This window comes from Scleropages formosus, chromosome 9 (genome assembly GCF_900964775.1).
Source record: "Scleropages formosus chromosome 9, fSclFor1.1, whole genome shotgun sequence".
NCBI classification, from domain to species: Eukaryota; Metazoa; Chordata; class Actinopteri; order Osteoglossiformes; family Osteoglossidae; genus Scleropages; species Scleropages formosus.
In genome coordinates, this window is record NC_041814.1 from 9,609,435 (window position 1) to 9,631,261 (window position 21,827).

Here is a 21,827-nt window from a genome sequence, read left to right on the forward strand (position 1 = left end):
GGAGCTCTTTTTAAGGTTCAAGAAACCAGTTCTTTTGCCTTTGGTTTTTCTCATTTAACTCTATTTTATACATAAAGGAGAAAGGGATTTTATGGAGAATGTAATTATAAAGGCAGCTGTAAAGTCTTTTTGCTGTTCTTTTCAATGTAAAATGTAGTTTATGAAACAATGACTAGGGAAAAGGCAAATATCTTTAGGAGTCTCGACAAAAATTGGCATATGAATTAATTGGATTTTCCACAAAAGAAAACCATCTTCCTGTTGAACTGCTCACTTCATTTGATTGTTCTGCTCCATTTTCACTGTCCGTTGTCCAGACGTAAGTTGTTTGAACAAAGTAGGTTAGATACTCTCTCGTGTCCGAACTGAGCTTTTGAAGCTTACCCTGGTTACTGTTAGTTTTATGGGTGATTTTAATATATGAGAAGGCTGTACTGCATCAGTTCAATTGACTACAATCTCCTTCTGCTGTATTGTTTTTTTTTTTTTGGCCCCTCAGTGTGATTTATTTTCTAGTTCTGCATATTTGTTCATACTGAAAAACCTCAAAATAATAATCTCAATGTTTTATATTTTTGTATTTTTTTAAAGTCGTTAGTTTCTACACCCAATTTAATTTAAAAAATGTAGTTGCTGTGTTCAATTTGAGTGGAAAATAATTGCATCCTGTACTTTTGTAATCTGTAACCACTGAAACCAGTCTGGTTGCTTTCTTGCAAAACCAAGAAATACATTACATGTATTTTTTTGAGAAGCTGAATGATAGTTTTCTTTAGATAAGGTTAAATTGCTTATTTACAGAAATGGAGATAGAATGAAAGATTTTGGAAAATACAATAGGCCACAAGGGAAATTGTGTATTTACATTAAAATATATTTGAAGACTAACAATACTGTAAACTGGCAATTTGGTTTAGGCTGCGAGTTATGTTTTTTTTAATCACTGGAGACCATTATAAAACCTTGTTTTGCAAATTCTTCCAGTACTTTTGCTAGCTTGTGTTCCTTGTGAAATAGCGGAGGGATATTACAGCACTAGTTTGGACCCATAGTCCTTACGTTTTAATAAACCAATTTTCTGTCTGGTTATCTGCATATTTTGCCCTTGCTGACCTTCTGCAGTTTATACGGTTGGGTAACCTGTAGGAAGACAATGGGTCCTAGTGAGACATGTATGGCTATATATTGAATGCATAGAGACTTGCTGCAATATCAGTCCTACTTTAGCCCAGCCTCTTACTGAAATGTCTCCCAGCATTACAGAGAAAGCCCCTGCATGCCAGCCAAGCTGTTTCAGTGCATATCTCATTAACCTCGCCTCATCTCCTGGGATTTGTACCAATAAACATTGCAGGCAGGGCTTAAAATTACATTTTCTAGGAGTCAAAATGGATGACTTCTCTGCTCTTCCTTCATTATCTTTGTCTGTTCCTTTTCAATGCACTTTTGATACCACTTTAAAAAAAAAAAAAAATCTAACTCCTATCTTCCGTTTTCATTTTAATGATCTTATATTTATGCGATGTCAAGATCAATTTCAAATAAGGTAGGTAAGTTTTAATGCTGCTCAGGTTACCTGGTAATAAAATCAAATAGTGCTAAGTACTTGAGGCTAATGACAAAGTCAGTTCTCCAGAAATACGCTGTGTGAGAAACAGGAATAGCAGCACTCACTCAGCAGTGAAGTGAATTCCTTTGGCTGTGGCAAAGAATAGTATACATTTCAATAGGAAACCACTTCTATTTGGTGATTACTGATCTTTATAATCGGGTAGCTTTTGTGAGGTCTAATATAAATGGGCAAATCTTATATTTTAAGATTTTTAGTTCTATATATGTTCATTGCAAAATTGTAGTGTAATATTTTGGTTTATTCTGAGTGTATTATGCTACAGACATGATTCTGACTTTTTGGCTGTGTTTGCGTTTATAATGGAAAAGTATCTTACAGTAATAAGTACCAAATTGATTTATTGGGCACTTGAGGAAATGATTGGAAATGATGAATGTAGCTGTCTGTATCCACCAAAATCAAGTGTTACACTGGTGAACAAGTAGTGCCTAGTAAAGAGCATACGACTTGCAGTTCATGGTGTGCTGAACATTTCCTTCAAACATTTTCAACCATTTAATTTGTTTCTGTACCACCTCACTCTGTGTTGTGTGGATGAGCTAAGATTTGTGTGTCACTTCAGTGTCATTTTGATGAGCAAGATGTCTGTCCTATTGTACTGAGTAAAAGGAGATCATCCATTTCATTTGTAAATGCCTTCAGTCAAGAAATGGTCTCAGAAAATGTGGAGAATTTGATTGTTAGGTTTATAGGTCTATATTTTCTTGCTTTCAGATCTGTGACAAAAACCAGAGAAGTTATGAAATGAGGTGCAAACAGGTCACAAGTGAAGGCACAACGTGTGGAGGAAATAGTGTTGACTGTTGTGGTAGATGATTGATCGACTGCTTTATGAACAGTTTATTACTTCCCTCTCAGACTGAGTCTCTGGATGGAAGTCAAGGACAGCTGGGTAGTTTGATACCTGTGGGAGTGATTGACAGGAACTTGAACGTCCTTATTAGACTCTTTTCCCGTAATTGCTGACATTTATCCAGTGTTTCAGGGTGTTTGCTAATGTATTAATGCAGCCGGTCTCTGAGGGAGCGGCGCATGGCTTCTCGGCCTCAGCTCTTATGGATTCTCCAGTCAGCAGGCCCACGCTGGCTTATTGGGCTGGCTGGTTGCCATAGCAACAGAGCTCAGGGATAAGCCTAGACATAGCCCCCAGTGTGATTGCTCTCTTCAGGTGACATTCAGTGGGGTGGCTTGACAAGGGAAAGTTGTCCCCTCCTTATGTGCAGAAGATGATGGCATCCTCTTCCTCACCCTGCTATCACTCAACTTTAAAAGGAGTTGCTAACATTTTATTATCTGTACTTTGCACTTATTTCCATCTCTGATCTTCAACTTCAACTGTACATTGTTGTCTTTAGAATTTGTAGTGTGTATGCTTCATCTCAATTTCTCCACTCTAAACATAGTAAGTAAACCTCAGATTAGAATGTAGCAGCCAGACTACAAAATTTGCGTTCTTGACCGGTTCCCCATCTGCGACCAGGATACTTACCTGCGTCGTATTGGTCTTTGTCCAAATGTTTTTTGCAATTTCTCATTTTGCATTTTGAGAAGACAACTTGCTGAATGTGTGACCAACAGACCTAGCAAAAATGGTCTCCCTTGGGCTGAAAGTCCATCTTTGGGTGGAGGCCATGTTGCCTGAGAGAGCTGCACACTGGTGGTTCAGGACCCCCTGATCCTAATCAGGAGTGACATGTCTACAGCCAGCAAAGAGCAACCTGAAAGGGACCAACAGGTGTTAAGGGTGGGGCTTCTTTCTTCTTTTCTTCTTCCTTGCCCCATTTTTTCTATTTCTCAGGCTCTGTTGTCCACCTCCATCAAAGAGTTGTAGAACAAGGTGGTGTTGGGGCTCTGAGTGCTGTCGGTGCAGCTGTCAGTGGTAATTATCTCACACTCACAGCCAGGAACCTAATCCAAACACTGCCCTGACAGAAAAAAAGAAACAGAAAGAGAATGCAAGGCAGTGTGAGTGAGAGAACCCTTTCTGCATCAGCACCAACGCCAATTCAATGCAAGTGTTAATTAAAAGAATCCAAAAAAGAAGCACCCGCTTTTTGTGGAACTGAGCAGAAGAGGGTCACAGGGAGTTGACCCCCCCCCACCACCACCACCACCCTCTGTACGGCGTTCAGGCAAAGGGCCGACAGGCTGCACTTGTCTTGGGACATCTCAAGAAGGCTGAGGTCAGAGTTTGGTTTGGTGCTCAGCCTCACTTTTCATTCTGTTCACCCATCCTAATGTGTACTGCCCTTGCCTGACCACCACCTCCGTTGATGGTGGAAGTGATCGACTTTATGTCCTTATTAAGGCTGGAAGATGGTTTACTGTGGACCAGAGTCCTCACGCCTACTCCTGAAGATTTCCTCATTGCATAACTGTTTGATGGGGAGTGAAGAGAAGGAATTCCTTCAAATTTGACAGCTGAAAAGGCAACAAGTGGACTAGTAACAAACTCAACTAGTTTATATTCATGGTAGTCAGTGATCTGAATCTTAAATTATTTGGTTCTGCAGAATATAAAGTCTGGGGACATATAAAAGAGGGAGAGTGTGGAAAGGGAGAATAATGAAATTAAGTAGACAGCTCTTTACTCACATTTTTTTGGCCTTTACTCTGCTTTGAATTTATTCCTGTTTTTCTTATGATGTTCAAACCTTTTTTATAACCTTTTCTAAGATTTGTTTTTCCAAGTCTCCATTGTAGTTGTTTTAGGATTGCTCAGTATTGAAATACTGTTACCTAAACAAAATATAATTAATATTTAACTTTAATTATACTGTATGCTTATGTGGCATTGTTGGTATCGTTGCTAGCACAGAGGAGAAAAAAACTGTTCAAAATAAATACTGAGAATTTGGTCTTTTAAGTGAGGAAATGAAAGAATTAGGAATATAACACACACACTGGTTCTTTTGCAGTATGTATGTCTTGGTGGATCTGACTACTTGGGACAATGTATGCCAATTCTGCTAAGTGCTCTCCCTCGGTGTTCCAGTGTAATTCAGCTGTTCAAGTTATCTGGCAGCTTTTGATGCTTCATTTTCTGCAAAGTACCTTTTTCATTTAGAAGCAAATGACAAGAAACACTATCTGTTGTAACAACGTGTGCGGCTGGTAATGAAGCGTCTGTGTGGGCAGTCATTTTGTGGTCAAATTGCCAAGACGAAGACTGTAACACAACTTCTTGGTTGTTCTGTAATTTCAGATGTCCTATCAGACTTTCATCTTTCACTGTGATTGAAAGTAAAATTACATCAGTGTTTTTGTTTTTTGTTGTAGTACTGTTCTGGAAATGAGGCCATTTAAGTTTTCCCTTTATGCTTGTCCTTAATAAAATACAATAATAACACCAGTCACCTTTGAAGGTAGACTATTTTAGAAAATTGCAAAGTTAACCTTATTCTTTTAAGATCTGTTAAAATATTTATGAAAGACAGAGGACTACTTTTGATGAGTCTCTGTATATGACTATACACTTTTTTTTGTTGGTGGCATTATGGATATAATTATATTACAGTATTCCTGTATTACATTTGTATTACAGATATATTTGTGTTTGTCAATTTGTCTGGCAATTGTTGAGCTGTTTGGTTAATAATGGCAATATAGTGCCTTTAACCTGAACTCTATTTGGACTGTACCCTTGTCGATGGAGAAGTGCTTTGAGAAGCATGTAAAAAAGCAGTCAATAAGCTTTTGAAACTCAGTTGGCGTTGCATGTAAGCGGCCTCTGATTCAACAATTACCAACTGGTCTTTGTTGACGGTAGAACATCACAATGGCAAAGATTACCACCCCCCTGCTGTTAGCTGTCAGAGACTTTCACATTTATCTGTGCATGTGTCATTCATGCTGTTGTTTGTTGTTGTGATAAAATTGTTTCTCTAATACATGTTGAAAGTTTTTGTCAAGACTATGTTGCACCCTGATGCATATGTCGATGTGTGTTGTGAATTTTTTTTCAAAAATTGTCAATGACAAAATATGGCTGTATACTTTTTTTCAGACTGCAAAGATTAACATGGTGGGAAAACCACCTTCTGAGATCATCTCTTTGGAGAGGATCCTTGGTGTGTTTTCAGTGTTGAGTCCTCAAGGTTGAGAACCCATTGTGTTGACAAATAATTGTGGTATTTATACTTCACATAGTATGGCTATTTTCCTTGGTTTCTATGTCTTGTAAGGGAGACAGTAACCCTTATGTTTGATCTGAATTTGTTGTAACCAGCTCTTGGTCCTTATTTGATGACTGCAAAGTAAGAGCAGTGCAGGTAGCACGTGGCACTCAGGGCTCCTGGTTTCACTGTGGCCCTGGGGAGTGAGCAGGGCCAGGTGGCTTTTAATGAGTCCCCTCAGTGATAAAGCTGTCTGACATTTCCAAGGCCTGTTTGTGAGTTAATTAGAAGGCAGAGTATGCTATGTCGCCATTTCTACTCAGGGCTTCCTACAGCAGAGTGTAATACTTCTGCTGTTGTCAGCTCTTAGCTGGCTTCCATCAGTGGGTGGTAAGATCTGATTTTATAAATTCCACGGCATGATATAAATCAATTAGCATGCAAAGCACACTTGATAACATAATAACTTATGTGTGGTTCATAAACAAACCCAACGTGGCTCTCATTCATGCTGGTAGTTGAGGTGTTTTGAAAATGCTTAACTGAGATTTTATGAGAGGAAGAAACTGGTAACTGTGTATGTAACCTGCCTACTGTGTGTCTGTGCTCCTTAGATGACACTGGCTGCCTCGGGGATCAGCTATCCTTGTCATCACCTGAGCGTGTGTCGGAGAGCCTCCCCAGCACCCCCCCGGGAGCAGCCTGAGGAGGTACGGTCTCCACAACACCCACCCCCTGCCCAAACCGCCACACACAGGGGGGTTTGTCAGTGTGATCACTTATGCCAAATTCTACATAGTAGCTTTACAGAAATATATCTCATATTAAACATACCAATTTTTATTTTTAGCAGTTCATAAAAAAAGTCAAACAACTAGGTGCTTACATAAAACCTGTTAATATAAATTGTTTAAGTCATATACAAGTTAATAATTTTGTACTGACTGACATGCACTTAATTTTTTTAGCACAACATAGATTAGTAGTAAATTATGACTGCAATGTCCTGTACACACTGTATGCTAGCCAGAAAACACTGCTTCAGTCTTGTTAGATATTTTGTTCTTCCTTGCCTAGATTTTTCTACTTTTGTCAGTATAAACAATGCATTTTCATTGTAACTGCAGATTTGAGTATGTATTTGTGTAGAAGTTGAAACTTTTTTTTAAATTTTATTTTACCAAAAACTATAACATCGATATCCTTTTTTAAATCTATGTTCTTGTTTGTGCTCATATTCTGCACTGCACGTTGCCTATATTAGAATATGGTCTCTACAGGGATAAGCACAGATATTTCCACGTGAAAATGTCACCGTATATTTTTTTTTTTTCTTTTTTTTTTCATTTATGAATTGTGTGTTAGAATAAACAATGTGCATTTACATTATTTAAAGGATTGTTTTGTTCTGTGTGACATTTCTCTTTGTAGTTTAAAAATTGCTTTCAGTTTCTAAGTAGTTTGTCATTGAGAGAATTATTCTTGCCCTTGGTATTTATCAATACCTAAAACAATTTTGAAAAATGAATATTCAGTCATCTAAGGCTTTATTCGTTGAGTACCTGTTTTGAAGTTGCCAGTATCAGAATAAACTGTGAGTCATTCTGATTGAATAAGGCTTCCCCTCTGCAACACTGATCAGGCCTTGTTCATAAAATATTTGCCAGAAGTTGTTTTTTTTTTTTTTTTTTTGGTGCTGATTGTGTTTGTTTGCCTCTTATCTTCTGGTGAGGATAGTGCACAGATGTACACATGGTAAGCGACAGTGAAGGAGACGATTTTGAAGATGCTTCTGAATTTGGGGTTGACGAAGCAGAAATGTTTGGCATGGGTACCTCAGGTTGTCGGAAGTCTCCCATGAGTAAGTCCTCCACTGCATCTGTACTAATGATGTACTAATGAGTTTTGTTTTGTGTTAGTCAAATGGCACAGAAACTAATTCTCATTTTTTCTGTTTGTATATTATATCATTTGTTACATATATTTGTAGTTCTTTCCCGTCATTATAATTGACGGTCACTCTGTGTGTCTTAGTGCCTGAGAATGCTGAGAACGAGGGGGATGCTTTGATGCACTTTACTGCTGAGTTTTCAGCAAGGTGAGATCACTGTGACATGAGCTGCTGAACAGATCATAGTGACTTGAAACCCACTGAGTGTTCACTTGCCCTTTGTTTGTTTCCCCTTTTTGTATGGAAGATATGGAGACTGCCATCCAGTCTTCTTCATCGGCTCCCTGGAGGCAGCGTCTCAAGAGGCCTTCTATGGCAAAGCCAGAGATGTAAGTAGCATCCACCTGTGTGGAAGCTGCAGGCAGCACATGGGAAGGGGGTTGTAGGGGTGCGTATTTATCTGTGCTCTCGTACCATAGTTAATGGGGTTCTCTTGTTATGCTGCTACCATTTCATTTCTAGGTGTTACAGCATCTTTTTTTTAAACTTATGTCACCGCACAACATTCTGAAAAGTGTCTATTTCCTGTCTACATATTTTGGTTCCCTGTGAAACTGAAACTCCCTGAAACTGACTAGATTTAAAAAAAAAAAAAAAAAAAAAGAATTCTATATACATAAGCAATCTTTTAAGTGATACATCATAAACATCTATGCTGTTACTACATTGAGTTTTTTCCAAGTAATGCACAAAATGGAGAGAAAACAAGGAATTTGTTACCATAACCCGATATGAATTTTAATGTCCCTTCACAACATCTGATGCTTTATTTTTAGCTGGGTTCCTTCAATTTTTTTCTGCTTTGTTCACATAAGGAAGCTTGTATCAACTGACAGCTTGTGTGGATTACAGTCTTATTAGAGTGGGAAGATGCGGCAAGATGTTTGGAGGGTTTTAGACTGTGAAGCGAAGACTCCACTGGCCCCTTGCCGGTCTCCCAGCTGATATCTCTTCCCCTAAGCCAGCTCAATATGGCCTCTTTCCCCCACCTCCACCCCCCAGTTGGCTCCTCTCTAGCACTCAAGAAGTTTTATAGATTGTGTCAATGAAAATAAAACGATACAGACAGACAGGCAGATAACTTCACTCCTTCAGCAAGTTAAAGAGTGGAACGAATAACTTGTGTAGAGTCTTATCACCAAGTTACATTAAATAAAATGCTGTGCAGATTCCCATTTCAGCCCCCACTTGAAGAAATGGGTCTAAATCTCAGCTCTTGTCAACTCAACAGGCTGCACATTAAGCAGTTATTGGAATGGTCCAGGTTTATGGGGGATTTTGTGGAGGACTCTCTCTCGTTTTCAAAGGCTCTGAGGCTAATCACTAAGTAAAACACTACACTTGATGAGGTGTTTCTGCAGGGAGAGATGCGCTCAATCCGCCCTTAATGAAAATGCTGGGGGCCCTTGAGCTCTCCGGGGGATCAGCAGCAAGGCCTTCCTGGCGGGCCACCCATCCTGGCCAAGGCCCCTTCAAATCCCTTGAATGTCCCGGTTAATCGCAGTAACCCCACACGCTCTCAAGGAGGCGCATAAAAATTCATAGCTCCACTGGGGGATATAGCCCCCTGCTGCCCCACCCTCGCCTCTGGAGTTTCTGTCTTCACCCTCCAGTGTGAAGGACAGGGTTTAGTGTACGGAGAAGAATGCAGAACTTCAGGTGCCTGTGGAGTACCCTTATTCCTCCATCTCTCTAGCAGCTAATCGCCAAGTTAGCCTGCTGTCTTGTTGCCTGAATGTTTTTGATGATAACAGTTGACATTGTTTTTCAGTTTCCTCAATCAGGATTTGTTTGGTTATCACGTGCACAGCATTGCGACTTTCTTATATGTAAACTAGATAATTCATGACAGATACATGGTAAATGTGTTTGGGAACCACAAATGTTTTTTTCATCTGGCTTCTGCGTAATGGATCTCTCTTGAAGCTATGACTTTGGGCCAAAACCACGGACTTCAGCTGTCTCTCAGTGCTTTCCTGAACTAATTACTGATTTATTGGGTGGCCTGTTTCATGGATTTTGTGGTGCTATATTTACATTTTTTTTTTGTAATTGCTATTTACACTGCTAAAATATCAGGTGGCTATACATTGTTATTCTGGTAGTGATGTTTTGGACAGTTGTTACTGTTGATGCTGTCATTATGCATACAGTACATTTAAGTACATATATATTTCTTTGCAAATTTTCAGTAATTGTTTTTTGGTTTTTTTTTTTTTTTTTTTTTTGTATAATAGAAACAAGATACTGTGCTATATATTAAATATGTATAATTTTGTTTAGCGTCTCAACTAAGTCCAGAAATGACTGTTATGCTTAGTACATTATGGCTGTTTTTAAATAATGTAATAAGATAATTGTGTACTGAATGCAGTGTAATTTATATTTAACGTCATGTTTGCATAGAAGGACCAATTTTCTATTCATGTAATCAGAGCGTAGTTATTCATAAACACTCCCTGTCCTTCATGTAGTCCTGTCACTTCAGGGAAGGGGAAAAAAAAAAAAAACATATTGGTTCAGTGTTTTAAACCAGTTCAGCATTTTGAATTGGCCATCTGGTAAAGCATTGATGAGACTCTATTCTATGTCATTAGAGTTGGGGGACAGTAATCTGAGCTTTTCATTTAAAACTGTTTGTTTTTCTGCAGGCTGCTGCGGGTAATCAGATTCACAGTGTTCCTCTGTTTCCTTAACCGTTCACAATAATTAAAAACGTCTTCCACCAGCTCACACATAAACAAATACCTCTAATTAAAATACATCCTTGTCACAGATGATATATGGAAATGTTTGTCATGGCTATATTATCCACCAGGTGGAATTTCACAAACTGTCCACTGTTGGGTGAACCTCATTTATAAAACAAAGCAAATAAACTTTAGGAGGGGACATTTAGCACAAACACAACTCGAGCTGGTGGGAAAGGGGGGCTGTTAAAAGTCAGGATTGCGCTTTCCTCATTGGTGTGATTTCACCCGATACGGTTGAATCCAACTGCTGCAGCTGTCCGTTGGGTGCTACAGGTTAATTCTATTGAGGTGCTCGTTGAACACCTGTGCAAGAGAATTCATGCTCATGTTGCACATAATCACATGTTCTGCCCCTGCCCCCACCTGATACAAAATGGGCTGGGTGGTACCACGTGAAGCTCCTGCCCTACTGCTTGCATCGGAGTGTGTGGAGATGCCTAGGAAGTGAGCATTTACCTGCAGCCTGCCAGAAAGAAGTCTGCATGCTCACTGTGAATAGGATACCTTTACTGTTGTCTTCAACTTTTCCATCCCTTCCTAAATTCAGCACTTTGACTTCAGGGTCAGTTTCCTTAATGAGATTTGACCCGGTCATCTGTTGAATCTTTTAAACGGTTCTTTCCTTTTCAGCAGAAGGTAAAACCAAAGTAAGTGGCAATAGAAGTCATAAGTTGAAGTATGTTTTGATGAGTACCAAGTTTTTGTTAAGGGTACTCCGTGAGGTTCATGTCAGGGTTTTTCTTAATTTCTTTTTAACTGACTTAGTAGAATGATGCCATCTTGGTGTGTGCGTGTGTGTGTGTGCGTGTGTGCGTGCATGCATGCGTGCGTGCGTCTGCTTTTTTTTTTTTTTGTAAAGAAAATTCTCTCCTCTCCAAGCTGCATTTGCTTGTCTTCTCAGCATGAGTGTTTAATCTTTTCAGGGTGTTCAATTGGGCCACTGAATGAGCCCCAAGCTCCTTCCCACTTGGAGCAGCGGAGCTTATTCTAAAGCCCTAATCGCTGAGCAAACACAGCAGTGCTCTCCCGCTCCTTTTCTACACAGGCCACAATATAGCACAACTCCCTTTCACTTTCCCCTACTCCTCCACTCACTCACATTTCACTTCTTGGTCTTAAAACTCTTGAGAAATGACGAGTAACCCCTTCTTGTGTCCATAAAGGAACAGATACGGGCTGACAAGAGAGTGCTTTGAATGTTCTGTACTTTAGTGGGCTTTATTTACTACATCATCCAAAGAACTTTTCCTGCTTGCCTGTTTGTTTTTTAATTAGTTGTGAGTTTTGAGAATCTGCGGCTCATGCGATATACGGAGTAAAATATCCCTGGATTTAGAGCTTCGTCAATATTGTCATCTTTGCTTCCAACCTGAGCAGGCAGAAGAAGGGCATTGGCATTTGATTCAAAATAAATAAAGTGATTTGTTCATTTTGTTTTTTCGTTGGCACCCTCAAAAAAAGTTTTATGACTCGTATTGTTTGTCAGATTTTTACCCAGTTGGCGGTTCCTTGATTCTGCACATAACGTCTAGGAGGAAATAAGAAATCTTAGGGGAGTCTCTTGAAGTTATTGATTAGGTAACCGTGCACTAAATTGAGAGGGTGGTTTCTACCATTGCAGGTAAAATCAACATTAGTCTCCTTCATTGGTCTCCTCCTCAGAGTCTCAGTTGTGACTGAGGTTCAGGATAATCCTCATGTTGGTGGCTTTCCCTGTAGCTTGTGTGGATTCTCATGTCCCCTTTAACCTCAGCTCAGCTGAAGACTCCTCCCGTTTTCCCTCTGGTAAATTTGTTTTCTCTTTCATCCTGCAGAGAAAGCTGCTTGCCATCTACCTCCACAATGATGAGAGTGTGCTCGCCAACGTCTTCTGCTCCCAAATGTTGTGTGCGGAGTCTATAGTCTCCTATCTCAGCCAGAACTTCATCACTTGGGCCTGGGATGTTACTAAAGAAGCCAACAAAGCCAGGTAACAGCAGTGTCCAACCACCAGCTTCTCACCATTTTCTCAAAGTGCTTAAAATTTCCTGTAATGATTGTAAAGTTATTTCCCTATTCGCAGATACCTAGGGTAGAACATCAGCATTGTCACGTTGATACCTTAACAGAGGGAGCTTCAGTCTCCCTTGAAACTCTTTAACTCTGTTTCCTCTAGTCTCAAAAGGGGTTAACGCAGCCCTGCAACAAAAGTTGTATTCGCTGAAAGGGGCTGTCATTGAACAGTTCTTTCTAATCTGAATGAATGGAAGACCAATTATATGAGAAACTCATATGAGTTTGTCTTGGCTGAGGCTGTGACTTTACCAGTGTTGTTTTGTTGTAGGTGTACACCTCCAACCCCTCTGAGTCAGTACCGCTTGCTCGAGTCAGAGGTAGTAGGTCCACAAAGAAGGGAAGGACCGGGACACAGATTTTTTTGGTGTTAGTCTGCAGTTGGTAATTTCTCAGAGGTTCTCCTCCACTTCAGTTTTACCTGCAGCTCCCCTGGTTTCCCTTTGGTTAATTCCACTGTCTGATAATACTTAACTACCCTCCCAAGCACTCAACCCCTGACCCCAAAGCAGTGCAGCCCCCTTTCTTGGGTTGTCCTCTCCCGCCTCCCTGGTCAGGGGGAGGAATGAGGGTGCGACCCAGGTGTGTGTGTACTACGATGAGGCGCAGATGCTGGCCTCCTCCTGCAGGGGACAGACCAGAGCCCAGCTAGCAGCCAGATGGAGGCTTGATTGAGCCCAGCGGCAGCCATGGCTCCAGGGCAGGCTAAAGCTTTTCTTTTCAGTGAGCTACAAGCATTAAGCCCACCCCCTGGAAGGAGGTGTTTAAGAAAGACTGGGAGAGATTTTCAGACACTGACCCCACTTCTTTTTTTATTTCCTTTTAGGATATTCCCTGCCTCATTCTGCTCCCTTTCTCCTTTTGCTTTTTGCCCCAGCTGAGCCATTTTATTGCAGATTAAAGGCAGGCAACATCTGGAGCTTTTCATAATGCGCAGTGCTGCGCACACGCGCATGCACACACAAACACGGTCACACATTCTCACGCTCTGAGGTTGGAACTGACTGACTGGTGATTGGCATTAGTCACAGTAGTGGTGCAGGAGGGGTTCTAACTGCTAGGGATTTCTTTCATCAAGGAATCTGCTGCACTCTTAGGATATTCAGACTAGAGTGATTTTAATTATATATGCATCTCTTTCAATATTCTTTTTAAAGGCAATGAAATGTACTTTATGTGTCACTGAACATCTAGAATATAGTGAAGAAAGTTTTTAAATGTTTGTTTGTACTGTATGTCATTACACTTTGCATTGCCGTAAAACATTTCCCACATTCTTTGTGCTGATTATTTTGCCATGGGTGTAAAACTGGGATGTGGAATAGTTTTGAAAAGGTTTTAAATTAATTGTAGTAGTTTGCTTTTTAGTCGTGCTTTAATTTCAGTGTACATGTTACCTTTTTTGGTGGTCTACAAAAAGTCATCTCTCTGAACATGAAAACTGTCTGAGCAGAAATAGGTTGACTGTTTACATCAAGTACCTTTCTTAATTCCAGGAAATGTCTGGTCATGGCTGACTGGAGACTAACTCATTGCTCAGAGGTGTTCAGTCAGGTGGATGCTGAGTAGAAACTGTCCATTTATATCTACATTAACCTCTCAAAGTGGACACCTTGAATGATGTAATAAGATGGGGTGATCGATGTGAAAAATGCCCTGTGCAGAATGTTGGCATATCTATCAGAAAAACTCTCCCCCTGCAGTTCCCATGCTGTTCGTTTCCCTTATTATTATTGTTGTGGTTGCCATGATTGGAAAACTTGAGTGAGGCATCCTTGAGTATGGATGGCAGAGTGTGACTGAGGAGTTTGGAGAGGGAGTTCTGTGATAAATCATTGCATACATGCCTGTGCATGTTTCTTATTGATAATGACTAACTTAATTAGACAGGTCACACATGATAAAGAATATTATTTTGTTCAACCAGTGTATATGGTTTCAGAATAAATATGACCAAAAATGAGTGTGGTAAGCACTTGTATAAAGGTAAATACTACTGTTTTTAATTCAGATTTTTTTTAATTAGCCTGACTTGTTAAATATACATCATAGTGGCATTAGTTCCCTTATCTGTGTAACTTGGAAATATATTTGTTTTGTCATTAAACCATCTTTTGAATGTGGATGAACTGGGAGGCATTTTGACCATTATTTGAGTAGTACTTTACTTTTCGTCTGATAAATCAGCTAAAAATTGTGGCATGCTGAGGTATTGTTTTGAAGTTCCTCTCAAATTAGAATTTTGTTTCCTACCCTGTGATGACATTGTAAATAAAATATAAATCTACAGTATTAGTATTAATCATAAATGAAATACACTATCCATGCGTTAAATAGATTTAAGCAGTATTACTGATTTGTCTGTATTCCCTGCTGGATGTTTTTGCGCCATCCATCCACCATCATAATATATAGCCAATTGCAAATATGGCAACACCAAAGAAATTTCATTCACAATATCCTTAAGGAAAAATCTAAAAGTAGTTTTTGTTGTAATTTTCACCTTGTGTCTGTTTCTTAATCAAACAGAAAATAGATTGTATTAACTGAGAAATTTACGCTTTCTTTTTCAGGCTATACCTTCAAGACATAAACTAAATAATTAATTTATTCTAAGCATTGTAAAATTAAAATGTACACATTCCAAAATAAAGCCTTGTACATGGTGTGTCAGCTTCAGTGAACGATGAAGAATTTAATGATGCACTTCAGTTTGTATAAAAAGCAGAAGTTTTATGTGGAAAATTTTCGGTGCACAATGGTTTGTGAAAGTCGTGTATCTATTTTATTTGTAAAACTGTCGCAGTCCTAAATATTTGTTTTCAGTGGCTTTTTCTGTTTGTCTGCCTTGTAAATCAGCATGGAAAAATTGTCTATAAACGTTTTGAATAAACAGTTTTTGTAAATTATATTATGCACTTGTAATAGTGTATGTGTTGGCTAAGGAAGTCTTGGTATTAATTGCATGGTATCTATCACCCATAGTTTAAACATTATGTTCATCCTCAGGATTTCAATTTGGGCTCCAATTATGAGTACAACCATTGTCTGTTATAAGTGAACATCAGAAATCTTAGAAACAGCATTGTTACTACAATGAAATCTTTACTGTAGAAAGAGCTAGAATCTTAATGTGGTTGTTCCTGAATGTAGCACAGCCTACAGTTGGTATTGATTGAGGTGAAATGAAACTTTATCTAATTTTTAGAATACTTAAATAAAAAACTTGGTCTGAAAGAAAACTTTGGTCTCAGATGTTAGATCAGCACTGCTGTGTTCTACAGAGCTAATGGAGTTAGGTTTCATTGCAGCTACTGGCGATTGTTCCCACGTCTCCTGCAACTGATTAGAATTACCCCCTGCACATTGTTTCTAGTCTTCTCTGGGCAGGTCTGCTCCAGCCTTTCGAAACAAGGTCTGCGATTAGAACAGGATTCTGGCATCCTCATCAGGGAGTGTCCTCCTAGTCCCACATACTTAATTGGGCACCCTCTCTTTAACCCCTGTCCTTTGGCAGCCTCCGGGGGAAGACCGGCAAGGGTTTGTTTTGTGGCTATTCTCTTTTTTCAAAGAGTCTGATAGAGTTTGAAAAAACTACCGGTTATGGACCAGGATAAGATGGATATGATGAGGTGTTTTGTGTAAACCAAGCCTTTGAGTGCTTTGCAGGTTTTAGTGCACCGTTTGCTGGTTTTGTGTAGACTGGGTGGGAATTACCTTTGTTCAGAAAGATGGTGGAATTGAACTTTAATTCCTCGATTCTTTAGCCAGAATATTATGATTGTTTGTGTAGCTTAAACTAGGATGGGGGAAACTATGCAGAGTATTTGTTGTTATTTCATAAAGCATTGACAAAACTATGGTTTGTAAGAAGTAATTCCATAAAGTAAAGGAGTTTTGTGGTGCAAGAGTATGTGAATTTGTTTCTTCAGTGTGCATCAGTCTTCACAGACAGGTGACCTTGAGGAAGAAGCCCATATTTTAACACTACCGGTATAAAATGACATTTTCCCCACACTGGAATTTGTCATAACTAACTTTTAATGATATACTGCCTGCAGTCATGCAGTCAGCCCTGCTATCCTTAACTTGTGAATAAATAAGTGCATTTACTGGTGGAGCTACACAAAAGCCCTACATCTTTTCTTGATTTAAGTTCTTCATTGTTGGTGACTAGCCTGGTAATCTGACCCATCCCCGTCAACGTCCTGTGATTTTCTGTGACCTGTTGTACTCCGGTCATACCCAGTACAACTTTTTTTATAGGAGAGATATTAAAACACATCTTATTAAAAATAGGGGAAACAGAGCTAATCTATATTTGCATTCAGTCAATGACAATTCATTAATAATATGACATTTACAGTGTGCTCTGAGGGTCTGCCTGCTACCCTTTTCCTTTAGTGAAATGTTAATTTAAAGTTCTCTCTTTGTAATGGAATAAAAAATCCTCTCTGCTCTATCAAGTCAGCAAATGTGGTGAGGAATACTAATTCAGAAGCTGTTCCTTCAAAGAAATGAACTGACTAAAATTTTTTCATTGAGTGAGAGCACTTTTCAGAAATCTGAAAATCTCTCATCTAACTGTTTCTTGTTTATCTTTTTTTTTCTGTTCAGACTGCTCACCATGTGCACAAGGCACTTTGGCAGTGTTGTGGCACAGACCATTCGGACATACAAGACAGATCAGTTTCCCCTCCTCCTCATTGTCATGGGGAAACGTGCATCCAATGAGGTTTTAAATGTCATTCAAGGTAAGAACTTAGAGTGCTATTGTCCTAGAAGTTTTCTTTAAATGTGGTTGTTAATTTTAGTTGGGCAGGGGGTTTAGCACTAAGGTGAACCATATTTCAGTAGACATGCGATTCAATGTATGAACTGATTTTAGACATTTGGACAGTACCTATACAACCCTGCAATGGACTGGCATCCCATCCAGGGTGTGGGATAGCCTTTGGTTCACTGTGACCCAAGCGGTTCTTGAAATATGGATGTAAAATGCATTTACTCAGCTAATGTCCAACTGGTTTTACAATTTTGTTTTTTTATTTTTATTTATTTTTTTTCCTCCCCACTTTCAAGGGAACACAACAGTGGATGAGTTAATGATGAGACTAATGGGGGCAACAGAGATCTTCACAGCCCAGCAGCAGGAAGACATTAGGGATGAGGTAAGGGTGTTGAGAATAAACTGAAGGTAAGCACTATAGAAAAGATGGAGTGGAATATTGGAGGGGATAATTCATGCGCTCTCAGCTGAGTATTTCTTGCAAAAATGGGAGCTTGAGTCAGAAGCTCTAACGATGTCCCGTATTGTACAAAAGACTTGAATGTCATGTCTGAAAGTTTTATTTTGAGGCCCTAGTGGATGAAAGTTAGCGTTTCATACACAATCGGGGCCCACCTGCCCAATGGAGGAACAGGCCAGTTCATTGGGGCAAAATGCTAGTGAGCCATAAAATGTTTGTCCAAGAAGAGAGGTGATCATGCTGAGACTGATCGGTGTGCTCTAAAGAGAAGGATACATTGTCAGTCAGAACGCTGTGTGTTAAATAGAAAGAAATGCTTTGTCCAAATAGAGTTGTGGGGGTAGGGAAGATGCAAGATGTCTCTTTTGTTCTCTCTTTACTACAAAGGTATGTGTGATGGAAAGACTGGATAAAAATTTTGTGTGCTTTTTCTTTACTCTCCCTCTCGACGACTTTAAACATGTAGAGACCATAGATCTCAATCATTCATAAAAAAAAAGAAAAATTAAATGGAAACGTACTTTTTTTTTTTTTTTTTTTTTTTTTAATAAATACTAGACTTGGGAATAGGCCTTTGACTGCAACACCCTATGAGAAAATTGTTTCTTGATATACTGTACAAATCAGAATTTTTTTTTAACTTTAAAATTAGAATGTTGTCTTGGGCATTTCATTTTTGAACTATACATTACAATATACAGTTCAAGAATGATTTTAAGGCATTTTTCTTTTGTTTATACATTAAAATCCTACTCTGTTCAAATTTAAGCATTAGGGTCAAACTGAAATGTGCCTTTTATTTAAGGAAGCATTTCATTTGTGACATTGCTTTTGAAGTGAATTTAAAAATTAGATTTAAAAGGCATGTATGTCTTGCCTACCTTATTTAGATTACATTACATTTATTATTTTAGCTGATGCTTTTCTCCAAAGTGATTTAAAATATTAAGCTACTTACAATTATTTACCAATTTATACAACTGGGTAATTTTATTGGACCAATTTTGGGTAAGTACCTTGCTCTAGGGCCCAATAGCTGGAGGAGAGATTCAAACTTGCAACCTTTGGGTCCAAATGCAACAGTAGAAAAATCCTTTGTAAAATCCATGAAAAAAAATTGTAAAAGTAAAATTAATAAATTGTAAAAGTTTTTATGCATTCCTGAGGCCAGATTTGGCACCCCTTTTTGCTAAAATATTACCAGATCTAAGAAGTAATTGTGTTCGTTTTACAATAGTCAATATTAGTTATCATAACACAGCTATCACATACTTTACATTTAAAAAACGCTTACAAAGAAAACGTATATATGATACTCAATATATTATAAAGGAATTCAACCTGTAATGCAAAAAAAAAAAAAAAAATGTAACAGAATAGTAAAAACAAAAATAGCAAAAATGAAGCTAAATCAGTGAACATGCTGGCTGTGCAATTTAACAGGGGTTTGATCTCAGCTCAGTCTGTATGGCATTTCCATGTTCTCTTAGTATTTGTATGAGGTTCCTTCCAAAGATGGTGTTTTAGGTGAATTGGTGCGTGTGTATGTCTGTTCCTTTTCGCTCTGCTCTAGAGATGGATGAATGATAGAAGGAAGTTTAGAGTGGTGTCTTTACCATTATAAGTCACCTTGGATAAAGATGGCAGATAATTACTTTATAATAATCTTTTTAAGTCCTTTTCGATAAAAGTGTTTGAATTTATGTTCTCTAGCTATTTTTTCTTAAATCTTTTACACATGCAATAAAGTTGCACTTTATGGATGGGTCCCTGTGAAAGATTACCAAACAGTTTGCTCAGCATTCCAGATCTTTCTAGAGTTTGAATAGTTTTTTGTAATTTTCTTTAACATGGTCTAAATCTACATCTGCCACTTTTTCTTTGAAACTTATATGATGCAGAGAATACTTCAGTTTGAGATGTTACACAATATCTGAAACTTGAAATATATGCTTTGTTATAACCTGAATGAAGTCTGTTAAAAAGCAGTTATTATTGATATTCCCTTTAAAAAAAAAAAAAAAACCCCCTGGTGTCATAGGGCATTTTAAATAGTTTTTTCATATTCTGACGAGAAGTGCGTGCATACAAGCATAAGGTGTGTGGGAAAACTAATTACTATCAGTTTGGGTTACTGAGTTCACCCATGATGGTTCAGATTTTGTCTACAGTTTTCTGTCTGATTCATTTTATCTTATAGCCCTTAAACATTCTTGTAGTCAGTCATAGAACCAAATTATATTCAGCGGAAGTGCTCAGTTGAAATGCAGTCTATCATGAGCACAGATCACCTTCTGCATCACTGGTGAAATGTAACATGACATTTAGTCGTACAGTAATAAAAAGTCTGTGGCTTTTATGTGTAGCTTCATAATTTGGAAACAAATGGAATCACTAGTAACAGTTGGCAACAAAGAGGTATATGCAGAACATATGTCCACCCACCTTTTTTTTGTAAAATATTGTTGTGAAAGAGACATTATTTTTACTTTGTTGCTAATATGCTTGACTGAACACCAGAATAGTTATTAAAAAAAAGAGTCCTGTAAGAAGTAAATTTCCCTAATCTTACACCCTTAGTTTCTTCAGCAGTTTTCTCCTTTCGAGCATCTCAAAAAATTGATCTTTCTAAGTCACAAGAAATGATAACTGAACAAATTACCGTGATTGGATTATGTACTCATACTTTGATTCAAGAACCACAAGAATCCCAAGCCACATCCCAGAAATGTCACACTTCATTTCATGTTAGGAGTGAACTCGGCTGTAAACAGCATTTTGTAAGTGCTGACTGGATTTTGCCCTCTGTACCTTTTCTCTTCTTATTTACTTGTAAAAGTTGTTTTGTGATTTTCTGCTTTTCCCAGATTAATTTATTTTTTTTAAATGGGATTATTCTCAAAGGTTTCCTTTCAGCTACATTTTACACAAGAGTTCACACATCTGAGGTGCCTACTCTGGGCACAAAGTGGGGTGTACAGCTCAGAGTACTGATATTCGACATGTGTCATCTACTGGTTCTGGCCCACAGCCCGCTGGTCATCAGACCACTTGGCATTGTTTAGTCAAGGAAGGGTGGGAGTAATTTTGGCCAGGATGTAGTGTTTTATATATGGCCTGTTTGAAAACTACCTTTTGTATTGGGGGAGTTAGTCGATTAGTCTGGTTCTGTGACTAGTGTAGAGTCTTGTTAGACAGGGGTGCACCCAGAGCTTTATAACATGTCTGCAGTGCGATGCGCAGAGAAGGTGATTCAGAGTGACCCATTCCTCTGCATCACATTGAGTGTTTGGTTTCTTGCAATCACTGCTGCCCTGACCTTGCATTCATCCCAAACCCAGGCTCACGGCTGCCTCATCGCCAGTGCAGGACAAACCCAGACACCGCAGACATTTGTCAGCATTATGATCGCATTCCACTACAACTGACATGCCTGGGAGGTGGACAACACACAGGAGTTACTTTTCATACTTGATTTTTAAAAAAGAAAGAACTGACAGCTTCAACAAATCATGTACCCCTTTTTTTTTTTTTGGAAGGGATTGTGGTTTTAATGTGTATATTTCAGATAAACTGAGCTGTTCAAAAGTATTTTCTGCAGTCATGATTATTGCCCAGTCATACTGCAGTCTGTTTTGACTTGTGTATATTTGCATGGATTCAAACATGTTAGTCATGTCAGATGTTATTCATGCAAGATGAGTTTTTGGGAGTTGTCTCCTGCCATCCTGCTAAAGCTCCAGTGTGTATTTTGGGACCAGCATAACAGGCCATAGAGGAATTTCCTGCTTGGTTCCCCCATTTCTTTCTTTATAGCAGTGCCTATTCAGTGTTTCTGCTATTTGCCACATCACCACACACAGTCCACACGTTAAAAAAAAGATGCTAAGTCTTCTAAGCACTAAGACAAACATCAGTACCAGACTGCACAGAAGAAGCTGTTCTTTTCCCCTTCTTTAGAAAGTCCGTCCCTCAAAACAGGTAAGCAAGCAGCTGTGTACCTCTCAGCAAACAGGAGCATACAAAGGGATAAATGAGACTTTGGGTCTCAATGGAGTCTACAGTGTAGCAGAA

General features: G+C 38.8%; 1 protein-coding gene across 1 annotated transcript in view; it reads left to right on the forward strand.

Annotated features, from left to right (window-relative positions):
• faf1 (Fas (TNFRSF6) associated factor 1) overlaps window positions 1–21,827 on the forward strand; it is a 79,450-nt gene that overhangs the window by 46,393 nt on the left and 11,230 nt on the right. The window contains exons 9-15 of the mRNA XM_018726804.2: window positions 6,363–6,458; window positions 7,486–7,609; window positions 7,783–7,846; window positions 7,947–8,028; window positions 12,267–12,421; window positions 17,122–17,258; window positions 17,587–17,675. Of these exons, the coding sequence (XP_018582320.1) occupies window positions 6,363–6,458; window positions 7,486–7,609; window positions 7,783–7,846; window positions 7,947–8,028; window positions 12,267–12,421; window positions 17,122–17,258; window positions 17,587–17,675 (747 nt within the window). The remainder of the gene's footprint in view (window positions 1–6,362; window positions 6,459–7,485; window positions 7,610–7,782; window positions 7,847–7,946; window positions 8,029–12,266; window positions 12,422–17,121; window positions 17,259–17,586; window positions 17,676–21,827) is intronic.